The 12,155-nt window shown below is 40.0% G+C and overlaps 1 protein-coding gene across 2 annotated transcripts in view; it reads right to left on the reverse strand.

The window, feature by feature from the left end:
* Positions 1–12,155, reverse strand: part of si:dkey-225n22.4 (collagen alpha-1(XXI) chain) — a 99,964-nt gene that overhangs the window by 65,983 nt on the left and 21,826 nt on the right. For both annotated transcript variants that reach the window (XM_041968603.1, XM_041968604.1), the window contains exons 5-9: positions 9,980–10,096; positions 9,658–9,844; positions 7,932–8,097; positions 7,628–7,850; positions 1,205–1,378 (exon numbers count right to left, since the gene is read on the reverse strand). In XM_041968603.1, coding sequence (XP_041824537.1) covers positions 1,205–1,378; positions 7,628–7,850; positions 7,932–8,097; positions 9,658–9,844; positions 9,980–10,096 — 867 coding nt within the window. The remainder of the gene's footprint in view (positions 1–1,204; positions 1,379–7,627; positions 7,851–7,931; positions 8,098–9,657; positions 9,845–9,979; positions 10,097–12,155) is intronic.

The following is a 12,155-nucleotide window of genomic DNA, read 5'->3' on the forward strand; positions in this document are numbered from 1 at the left end:
GAATAAATAATCTCTAAAAATATTGCTAAATCTCTCATTTATTAATAATAATATTCATCAGTGAACATGTTCCATTATTCCCTTGTCTTAATTTTGGCTATGCCATTATATCTTGTTTAGATCAAGCAGCCTTTTTGTTTCTACTAAGTAGAATAACTGTCCGAGAGAATGGTGTGGTTTTAAATTTATTAGGCTTAATTGTTTTTCCATCAATACCTGGTGGGCTGGTCTGGGCTCAATATGCCCGGGCCGATTTTTTGTCCCAGTCCAGCCCTGCCTATATGACATTGATGTTGTCATTAACTTGTGTTTCTCCTTTTCTCTCTCAGCAGCTGTCCCTGGCTTAGCATTATGTTGCTTGTTGCCCCGTCTTTTCTGTCCTGTCCACCCCCAACCCCAGCTCAGGAGGAAGAAAAGATTTGATGCAATCTGCCGGTTTTCTTAGCTAGGTAATTATTTCCTGTCTCAGCGGTTTCTGCGAGCTTCACGGTTTCTGGCTTCTATCCTCAGGTATATGTGAAAATAAAGCGGTGCATTTAAGCCCAACTCTGTACTGGACAGACAAAAGGCTAAGCTAAAAGCCCATTCATGCTCCCTTACGCACATGATAGTTACGTCTGTTTCTAGTGTTATCATATGTCGCCACCCTTCATATTTCCATGGGTCTTTTACGTTGCCATGGTAATGAAGTCAATTCATCCACTAGTAGGCAGTTCTGAGTTGAGAGTGCACTCCTGTGGTCTGACATCTGTTTCCAACACCAGTTGGTGGTGGCAATGCACCGCTATGAAGTTGTTTGCAACCACCCAACATGTTCGACACACTCACACAACTTTTCTTCAAAAGCTTCCGCCATCTCCACAATTTTTGTCTTTTATCTCATCTTCTTCTTCTTCCTCCTCCTTCTCCTGTTCGTCTTCTTCTCTGGTTTGTTCCTTTCACTGGTTGCATGTCAGCCATACTGCTCAAAACTGACCTCGTGGTTTCATGGCATTGTTCCATTTGCTGTGTCAAGCAACAAATCTACAAGGTCTCTGAAAATGCATCAGTTATGAGTGTAAATGATGCAGGAGATGGACAAAAGTGTCTATCTGCGCATCCGTCCTCTATATTGAGCATAAATGGACCTTAAGTCTTTTTAGAACCCATTTTCATTGACCTCTCAGCTGTGGTATGATTTGGAGATATTTAGATTTTCACTCACAGGCACAGTGACATCTGTCCCCCTCTTCTTAGCAACCTGTGTCTTCCCATTGATGTAAATGGGCTCCATGGGCTCCAACATGCCTTCCTGGATCAGCTGATCATCGAGGAAACTGGTAATGTGTTGAGGCCTCACCAGGACTTTAAGCTGATGCCATTTCCCATCATACAGCGCCTGCAGGGAGAAGGAGAGTTTGATGAATGCTATATTTTTTTCAGAATTATCTTAAACATAGAAACGCATCGACTCAGCGACGTGAAAACAATTATCAACTTGTCAAGTTTCTCCTATTCAGCTTTCAGTTTTTGTTGGCATTTTTATGTGTGTGTGTGTGTTTCATCTAATCTAATTCTGTTAGCGTGTCCAAAAATGTGTTACCAAAATGCTCTACAAATAGCTTTAACCAGTAAACTATTAAGACCAAGAAGTCCTTCCTTTTCATCATCAAACCACAGCGAGGAAGCGAGAGACAGAGCACCTATTGTCTCATTGAGGTTGAGACTCGATTCAGCCGTCATTTCAAAATGACAAATCACAGGGTTGCTGCCCCATGCCACATCAAACCAAATCAAACATGTGCAAACACACCCCATGCTAAAGTGTGGGTGGATGCTGGGACGGATAGCCTTTTTTTGGAAAAATCAACCTGGCTTCCCACAGGAACGATTACCTCGCACTGCAGTGGAAACTGGGTTTTTCTCCAAGTTCAACACACAAAGCAACTGGTTTCCACTGCAGCAGGGGTTCAGAATAGAAAACTTTTTTTAGTGTTGTCCTGACTTCTGTCACATCACAGCCTTCACAGGTTCAGCAGAGTGCTGAGCGGACCACGTCGGATGTTTAAATAGCTGCTGTTTTGGCTCTCCACCAGACTCATTCATAGCAGCTAACAGGAGAGGAGAGCCGGGATGCTGTAATAAAACAGTGTATTACTGTACATTGCATTTCCTATCTCAAAGTTGGCCTGACAAATCCAGATATTGAATTATTCCTGAATGAATGTGTTGATTTGAATCCAGAACTGGTTATTCTGTAAGTGCTCCACAGTTCCCACCCGAGGCTTTGACCAAAAGAAGCTAGTACACAGAAGAGGAAGATAATGTATACAGCAGAAAGTAACCACAAGATTATTCATACAACACAAGAAAAATAAAAAGAAGGGTGTCCAAATTACTGCTCTAGTTTACTTATTGTTCAGGCAAGGCAAATTAATTTATATGGTGTATTTCATACATAAAAGCAATTCAGTGTGCTTTAAATAATAAAGCATTAAGAGAAAAAGAAACCATGAAAAACATTAAAATCATGAATGAATGAAAAAGACAAATACCTTTTTTTCCAGAGGGAAGTCGCTATCTTTTTTTTTAATCAAAACAATAAGAAGAAGAGGATATTGCCTTGCTCTGGAGGGCTTGACAATCTAGCAAGAATTATCTTTGCTACCTTTCTGTCTTGCACTTATCTTGATGAAACCTTACACCACCACAAAACCAGTCTCCTCTGGCTCTGATGCTGCTGCCTGTACTACAAACATTATCATTCCTGGGATATCGCTCCATTTCCTGGGTTGACCTACCCAGATTGTTGTAATCCTAATAAGCTGTAGAGTTTAGCATCATCACACATTAATATTAATAATATTAATAAAGTTAAAAATATTAGTAAAGTCTTGGGCACCGCCGACCAGATACAGCAGGGCAAATGATGTCTTGTATAATTAAATAAATCAGTCTCAAGACGCTAATTTATAGAGTTCTTGTTCAAATTAAGCTGAATCACTACACAAGGAAAAGTCAGATGACTAGTTAAAAAAAATAATGTGAATATTTATTAACTAGGCTACATAATATAAAATATGAATAATAAAACAAATAGAGGAAAGAATAAAGAAAAATTTTAAAAATGAACAGAAAATATGTAAATATGACCAAATAAAATTCCTATGTGTACCAGTGTAAACAGGTAAGCAAAATGAAACAAAAATTAACCAGAGAGCACAGACCTCTGCCAAGCCATAAGGTCACTCACCTGAACAAAAACCCAACAGCCCACCCAGTACCAGAATAACAACATGATCCGGGTCAAAAAATGTCCGATTATATCATCTACCATGACATCTTCTTGTATTTTTTTTTTTTTTTTTTTTTTTTTTATCTACCATGGCAAAATTATACCTATTTCACAATAGTAAAGAATCCTTAAAACCAACTTTGAATCACTGATTCAAAGTTGAAGCACTGATTTCAATCAGGGTTGGGACAGTCAGTTAGCTGAGTTACTGCCTGAGTTTCTGTCTTGGTTTTGGGTTATTGTTTACATTGCTAGTGTGGGGCTCTGTCGTTAGCATGTTCTCTCTACTTTTAGTTGAGGACGTGACATCGGTCACACCCACTGTGTACTGCTCAGGGCATAGCAGACAGAGGCAGTGAAGAAAAATCCCATATAAAAGAGAATGTTTAACTTCAGCAGAATAAGTACTGATTTAAATCAGGGTTGGTACAGTCAAGTTAGGTGAGTTACTGCCACAAAACCCATGACCTGTCCTCTTGATCCTTTTCTTTTTGACATCCTGCAGAGCATTTTGCCTACAATCAAAGCTGCAGTAACCCATATTATCACCTCCTCCCTTAAATCCGGTGTCTTTCCCTCTGACTTCAAGCAAGTTTGGGTTACCCTGCTGCTGAAGAAACCTGCACTCAAACCAGCCCAGGTTGAAAACTACCAGTCGGTCTCACTGCTTCCATTCATGTCTAAACTACTAGAGCGTGCCATCTTCAGTCAGGTCTCACAGTTCCTCGTAGGCAACAACATGTTAGATCCATATCAATCTGGCTATTGGCAAGGCCGCTCTACTGAAACTGCTCTTCTGTCAGTTACTGATTCCCTACGGGTTGCCAGATCCGCTGGTTGATCCTCAGTCCTTATACTGCTGGACCTGTCTGCTGCCTTTGACACGGTCAACCACCATATATTGTTCCCCACACTCTTGGAGCTTGGTATCTCAGGATCTGTCCTCTCGTGGTTTATGTCCTACCTCACAGGAAGATCCTCCAAAGTATCTTGGCAAGGGGGAATGTCCAGTTCACATGGGCTGACAACAGGGGTGCCTCAGGGCTCGGTGCTTGGCCCTCTTCTCTTTTCACCACACACCTCCTCACTCGGTGCATCATTAGCTCTCATGGTTTCTCCTACCCCTGCTATGCAGATGACACTTAGCTTTTCCTTTCTTTCCCACCTGACAACACAACTGTCTCAATGCGAATATCAGCATGTTGCTGACATCTCCACGTGGATGAAGGATCGCCACCTTCAGCTAAATCTGTTTAAGACCGAGCTTATTGTCTTTACAGCCAATCCTTCCTTACTGCCACAGATAAGCGTGTAGCTTGATGCTATCACACTACTTCTTCTACCAGGAATCTTGGTGTCAAGGTAGACAACCAGCTGACCTTTAAGGACCATGTTGCCTCGGTTGCTTGATCTTGCTGATTTGCTCTCTACAACATCAGGAGGATCAGACCCTACCTGACTAAACACACGGCACAGCTCCTGGTCCAGGCTCTGGTCATTTCACCAATGACTACTGCAACTCAGTTAAACCTCTGCAGATGATCCAGAACGCAGCAGCACGTCTGGTCTTCAACCAGCCCAAAAGAGTTCATGTCACTTCGCTGCTAATTGCTCTCCACTGGCTTCCAGTTGTAGCGCATCAAATTCAAAGCTCTGCTTCTGGCTTACAAAACAATAACCCAAACGGCTCCTTAATCCAGAGTTACAATCCCTCTCAACAGTTATGCTCTGCCAGTGAAAGATGCCTAGTGCTCCCACCACAACGTGGTGCAAAATCAGTAGCTAGACTTTTCTCCTCTGTTGTTCCCCCGGTGGTGGAACGATCTACCAAACTCCACCCGATCCGCAGAGTCCTAATCCACTTTTAAGAGCACGCTAAAGACTCAGTTGTTTAAGGAGCATTTCCACACTTAGTTTTATTCTTTTACTCAACAGAATGAGTTAGAAAGATTTGTCCAGCCCTTTGGCACAGCAAAGCACTGAATAAGCTGCATGCACTTACAACCAAGATGATGTGTGATGAAATCATGATCTTATATTTAAATAAAGGACTGTTATAGAGAGAAAAAAAGCACTGAACTACATGACAGCACCTGGTCTAACTGGACTCACAGCAGTCTGACTACCACTTAATGATGACGTCCCACCTTGTTTGAATTCTTGCTTGTGTTCTTACTCTCAGATGTAAGTCGCTTTGGATAAAATGGTCTGCTAAAAGACTGTAGAATAGAATAGAATCAAAACAGTGCAGTGACAATATAGAAAATTTGCAGTGACAGTGACCCACCACTACAGAGCTCCCTAAAGGGGTCCCACCTCTACCTCTTGGCCTTGGAACCCTGCATGACGTTACACAGCCGAGTTTCGCTTTGTGCACGCGTCACATGCTAGCAAGCAGATTAAATAAACTATTTTGAAGTCGCATCATATCTGATTCAGCAAAGAAATGTTATAGTTAAGACATTATCGGAGGAAGAGAGGAAACAAAAACAGCCAAAGACAGAGCAACAGATAAGACAAGAGTCAACAGAAGACTGTTTTTTACTCTCTGGAGAGATCACACAGTACAGGTAGGATGCAAGATGGATGCCGAATTAGCTGCTGATACAGGCTGTGCAGAATTATTAGGCAAGTTGTATTTTTGAGGATAAATTTTTTTATAGAGCAACAACTATGTTCGCAATGAACACAAAAGACTCAAAAATATCATGATGAATATTTTTGGAAGTTGGAGTGGGGCTTTTTTAGTTTTTGTATCTTAGGAGGATATCTGTGTGCAGGTGACTATTACTGTGTATAATTATTAGGCAACTTAACAAAAACCAAATATATACCCATTTCACTTATTTATTTTCACCAGGGAAACCAATATAACAACTCAAAATTTACAAATATACACTTCTGGCATTCAAAAACAAAACAAAAACAAATCAGTGACCAATATAACCACCTTTCTTTGCGAGGACACTCAAAAGCCTGCCATCCATAGATTCTGTCAGTGTCTTGATCTGTTCACGATCAACATTGCGTGCAGCAGCAACCACAGCCTCCCAGACCCTGTTCAGAGAGGTGTACTGTTTTCCCTCCCTGTAGATCTCACATTTCATGAGGGACCACAGGTTCTCTATGGGGTTAAGATCAGGTGAACAAGGGGGCCATGTCATTATTTTTTCTTCTTTTAGACCTTTTCTGGCCAGCCACGCAGTGGAGTACTTGGATGCGTGTGATGGAGCATTGTCCTGCATGAAAATCATGTTTTTCTTGAACGATGCTGACTTCTTCCTGTACCACTGCTTGAAGAAGGTGTCTTCCAGAAACTGGCAGTAGGACTGGGAGTTGAGCTTGACTCCATCCTCAACCCGAAAAGGTCCCACAAGCTCATCTTTGATGATACCAGCCCATACCAGTATCCCACCTCCACCTTGCTGGCGTCTGAGTCGGAGTGGAGCTCTCTGCCCTGTACTGATCCAGCCACGGGCCCATCCATCTGGCCCATCAAGACTCACTCTCATTTCATCAGTCCATAAAACCTTAGAAAAATCAGTCTTATGATATTTCTTGGCCCAGTCTTGACGTTTTATCTTGTGTGTCTTGTTCAGTGGTGGTCGTTTTTCAGCCTTCCTTACCTTGGCCATGTCCCTGAGTATTGCACACCTTGTGCTTCTTGGCACTCCAGTGATGTTGCAGCTCTGAAATATGGCAAAACTGGTGGCCAATGGCATCTTGGCAGCTTCATGCTTGATTTTCCTCAGTTCATGGGCAATTATTTTGCGCCTTGTTTTTTCAACACACTTCTTGCGACCCTGTTGACTATTTTGAATGAAACGCTTGATTGTTCGATGATCACGCCTCAAAAGCTTGGCAATTTTAAGAGTGCTGCATCCCTCTGCAAGACATCTCACTATTTTTGACTTTTCAGAGTCCGTCAAATCTCTCTTCTGACCCATTTTGCCAAATGAATGGAAGTTGCCTAATAATTATGCACACCTGATATAGGGTGTTGATGTCATTAGACCACACCCCTTCTCATTACAGAGATGCACATCACCTGATATGCTTAATTGGTAGTAGGCTTTCAAGCCTGTACCGGTTGGAGTAGAACAACATGCATAAAGAGGATGATGTGGTCAAAATACTCATTTGCCTAATAATTCTGCACACACTGTAGAGGGCGAACCACTGAGAGCAATATGAGCTGTCTGCCATCTACAGTCTGTTCTTAGACTGTAGGCGCTCTTTATATTTAAAGCTGAAATCAACCAAAGCGTCTATGCCTGATTTTCCTCATGATTTGCTGTACAACACAGTTTTTCATATGTTGAAAATCAACATTAGCCAGTAAGACAAACCCACCTGGAAACCAGTTTTAAAGATGGCTCTCTGCTCCCTCTTGATCATGCTGGTGGTTGTGAAGATGACGCTTTTGTCTTTTCCATTTAGTGTCACTGCAGCTTGGATTTCCTTATCCTTTGACAACACTCTCCAAAGATCAAAAATCATCTTGTTCGAGGTCCCTTTCAGACGCAGAGTGGCTACAAATACATATGATGGCGGGAGGCCCTCAGGGAAAATGTCTCTAACGGGGTCAAAATACAAATCTTTATTTAACAGCTGGCACAGGATTCAGTCAAATATAACCAATTAGACATTATTATACCTGGTATTTTCGGTAATTTCTGTGGCGGCAGTGAGAGCGAAGGCTGTCTCAGAAACCAAAGATCCAGCAATCTTCTTGGCTTTCATCTGAATGTTCATTCCCACCATCAGCTCAAAGCCTTTCTCATCACGAGATGCCACTGGGATCCGTGTGGGACAAACTGACTCTGAAGATGCAAGAAACAGACTGTAAGAGAGCTTTCCTCCAACAATTAATTATACATTATCCTTTGATAAACTAACACAGAAATATTGATTAAATTCTATTTACAATAAAACAATTTTTTTTAAATATGTAAAGCAAACACTGAAACTGCAGGTGTTACAAAAATACCTCATTGGCTTTATCATGTCTGGTATACACTCAATATTTTGCCCAGATTACAGTATGTATTGCAGATGCTCAGTTTTTTTTTTTTTTTTTTTTATATAAATTCCTACAGGAGCGTAATTATAGCATTTTAAAAGAAAGTGGGTTGAACAACCCAACAAATTGCTCGAAGTTGTATATCACTCCCTTTCAGGGTGATTTCGGGTCCAAAGTAATTTCACGTTAGAAACAACGAGGCAGAAGTTGATGTATAAATCTGAAATGTGATTCTTAATAAATTTAAAAAAATAAATAAAAAGAGACAATGTACATTATTATACATTGTACATTTAAAATGTGCAGGATTTAGCCAGAGCTAATGTCCATCCCTAGTTCCTTTGTGGTAGAGTCAGCAACAACACGTCACAGCACAAAGCAGCAGAGCAATAACAAGAAGGACTTCATAACAGTGCAAATCATCCTGGAAAAAAAACAATTTGCCTTCAGCTAATGACTGTCATCACAATCATAAATGAGGACAGGCCTGATTTTCTAACAACCACGATTTCAGGTTTTTTCTGTAAAAGAACTGAGAGTAGGTTATTCCCGTATTTCAACAGGTAATGTGTTTCAGGTTTGAGAGGTACAAAACCAACCGGTTAAAGCAGATGGCCGCCCTCCAGAGCCGCGTTATGTCGGAGGTTTTTCCTTCCTGTTTAATGGGAGTTTTTTTTCTTTCCACTGTTGCCTCTTGCATGCTGAGGATATGGGACTGGATGAAAGTCAAGATTTGATGCAATCTGTTGGTTTTCCTTAACTAGGCTATAATTTATTATGAATCTGTTTTGGGTTCCTTTTTTCTTACTGTATTCTTGTAATGAGGCTGTAAACAAGTAGAGCCTGGAAGCTTAATTACATTTTACCAACTCGATATACCATGTTTTTTAAGATCCTGTAGTGACAGTAGGTTTTTGGCTTTCTGTCTAGAACTTTCAGGGCTTGTTTGTAAACAGCTTCAACTAACGTCAGAGTTGTCTCTCATGCAGATGCCCAACTGGTTATGCAGTACATCATTTGCAACATGATCACTGCATTAAAATTAATGTTACATGAGATTTTGGTACATTTTTTGGAAACACTGCATATGCATTTAGCTATGTTGCTCATTCCACAGAAGCACCATCTTACAAGTCATACCTCAATGACTAACGTAAAGGTGGCTTTAAAATACAACACAAATTGGTATTATTATTATTAAGATAAAAAATCTATCAAATGCAAACTTCCTTCCTTTTTTGCTAAGTTTATCTGTCAACAATCTTAACATTACTGCTTTCACTGTAACAGATGCAGTGCTGCAGCCAAGATGATTAACAAACTGCCTGATTACAGGAGATGAGTGGACTGGACCTCTGACCTTCACACAGCTTCTGCTCCATTGAGTTTATGATGCGCGCCATGGTGGTGTAGTCTTCAGCATACAGGACATAGGTAGATGATGGTTTGTTGGCAATGGATACCAGCTCCGAGGTGATGATCTCACTGCCGACTCCCACAGTAAACACTGTAATGTCCTGAGCTCGTGCCTCCATGCTAGCGTCCACCTGAGGAAAAAAGGCAGGCTAAGGTGAAAATGAGCCTTTGACAGAGAGATGGACTGGGTGGTGTCCTTTTAATGGACACTGATGCCTTTTGATACTGACATTCTGATTTAATTCTACTCAAATAAACATGTTTACCACATCATCCTGAGATTTTCCATCAGTCACCACCACAGCTATGCGATTCTTGACCTGGCTGGCTCGCTGGGAAGAGGCAAACACATGGTCTACAGCAAACTTGATGGCCCGCCCAGTCTGCAAGAAACAAATCAGGCAAATTAATGACCTGGTGAATAAAAAAAACATGGAGGAATAGTTGTATGTAAACTGCTGTGTTTACCAGCGACAGCTGCATCACAGAGTGCAAATTAAACAACATAAACATATAAAATAGGAGCTTTAGTATTATAGCAGCAGATTGCAACAAGACACAGATGTGAAGTTCAAAGAGGTGGATATGCAGCTCCTGTGTTTGTTGACCATTTCAGTGGTTGCGGTGTTTGTGTGGTTGCTCAGCTGTAGATGCACCTGTGGTAAGAGGACCTGCCCAAGCGTAGCTTTTCTTTCCATATAGCCCCGGCCCGCTTTGCTTTTTAAGATTTGTGTTTTTGAATGAAGAATTGGAAGCAGTGAAAACTTTTTTTATAGATTTTTGCCTGTGAAGTCAACAGCATCAAATGATGAAAACTCACCAGATCCTCACTTGTCACCTATAATTTAATCAGTTTAACAATTATGAACATTTTTAATACTTTAAAACCTTAATTTTTAATACTGAAACCCTGCAGAAAGGTCTGTTTCATCAAATAATGCCTCATGTGGACACGCTGTACCAGAAGCTGCAGAAGGACATTGACGCAGTCTTAATTAAAAGAGCCCTTCAAAGGTTCACAAGCAGTAAACAGGCAGTAAAGTAAGATAAAATTATTTTAATTTCTTCTCACTACTGAGCCTCATTTCTAATATGGTCACCAGCCTCTCCATTAGGTACACCTGTGCAGCTTAATTCAATCCAGTAAAACAATAAAGCCTGGATATGTATAAACTTCATAAATAAAGAATTTATAGCAGAACTGTTGTACTGGTTTGGATTAGTTTGCAGAGTTGTACTTAATGTAGTGCTGAAGTGAAGCTATATTTGTGTTTCAGCATGAAAATTTTCTTCACTCTTCTAAATTCTATCAGGCACTCAAATAGTCTTAATAGTCATTGTTTTTAAGGCAATAAGTTAATCTCTGCTCATTTTTGTTCATGTTTGCAAAGCTATATATATATATATACATCTATATAAATATATATATATATATATATATCTGACTCATATTTAGTCCCCTCTTCTTAATTAATGGTAAAGCATTTATCTCTTTCAATGCTCATTGACAGTGTATCTGTTGATGGCCACAGGGGATTGATCATTACTTAGGGAAAATCTTGCAGTGTAGTAGTTACAGGTGATGTTGCTCAGTTGACCAAACACAGCAACAGATCTACAACAGAATGGCTGAAAAAGAAGAGAATCAAGACATTGACATAATCCAGACCTCAACCTGACTTTAGAAGAGTGATGGGACCTAAAGAAAGCTGTGTGAAAAACAGCAAACCCCAATGAACTGAAGCAGCGTTTAATGTGAACAAAAATTCCTCCACAACCAAAAGACAAATAAGATTGTAAAGAAAATCATTACTTGTAGCTTTTGCTGCTTAATGTGGTTTTAAAAGCTACAAATACTGCAAATAAAGGTAAAGTAATAAGAACCATCAGGCTGTGGTAAGTGGTAAGAAAAGGGCTGTCGACTTATTAAAAATTTTAATATGATTAATCACAGCCTAAAAATGAATTAATCATAATTAATTATTTTATATATATATATTTTTTTTTTTACATCAGATCATTTTAGTTGTAATATAACATAAAACCAAGACCTTATATTATTAATTTATATTATATTATATTATATTATATTATATTATATTATATTATATTATATCTTTCATTTGTTCCCCCCTTTTCCTGGTCAGTGCCCCTGCCTGGCCACCCTTCAAAACATTTCTAGACCCACCTGTCAACTACTTTGTTAGTGAAGGGTCCTGTCCTGATTTGTATCTAAGAACATGGCCCATAAATGATCAGTTGTGTCTTAAATATCTGCACAGTGACAATGATTTAGAGATGACACTCCTTGCTTCTTATGCTGTTTAACTAGATAGTTGAACTTGATCTGTCTTCATAGATGTGTCTGTCTGATAACTAGTAGATTTTACGGCTGTGTCACTAGCAAACCTCACCTGACATAACAGCGATCATGATTCACAA

This window comes from Melanotaenia boesemani, chromosome 18 (genome assembly GCF_017639745.1).
Source record: "Melanotaenia boesemani isolate fMelBoe1 chromosome 18, fMelBoe1.pri, whole genome shotgun sequence".
NCBI lineage: Eukaryota > Metazoa > Chordata > Actinopteri > Atheriniformes > Melanotaeniidae > Melanotaenia > Melanotaenia boesemani.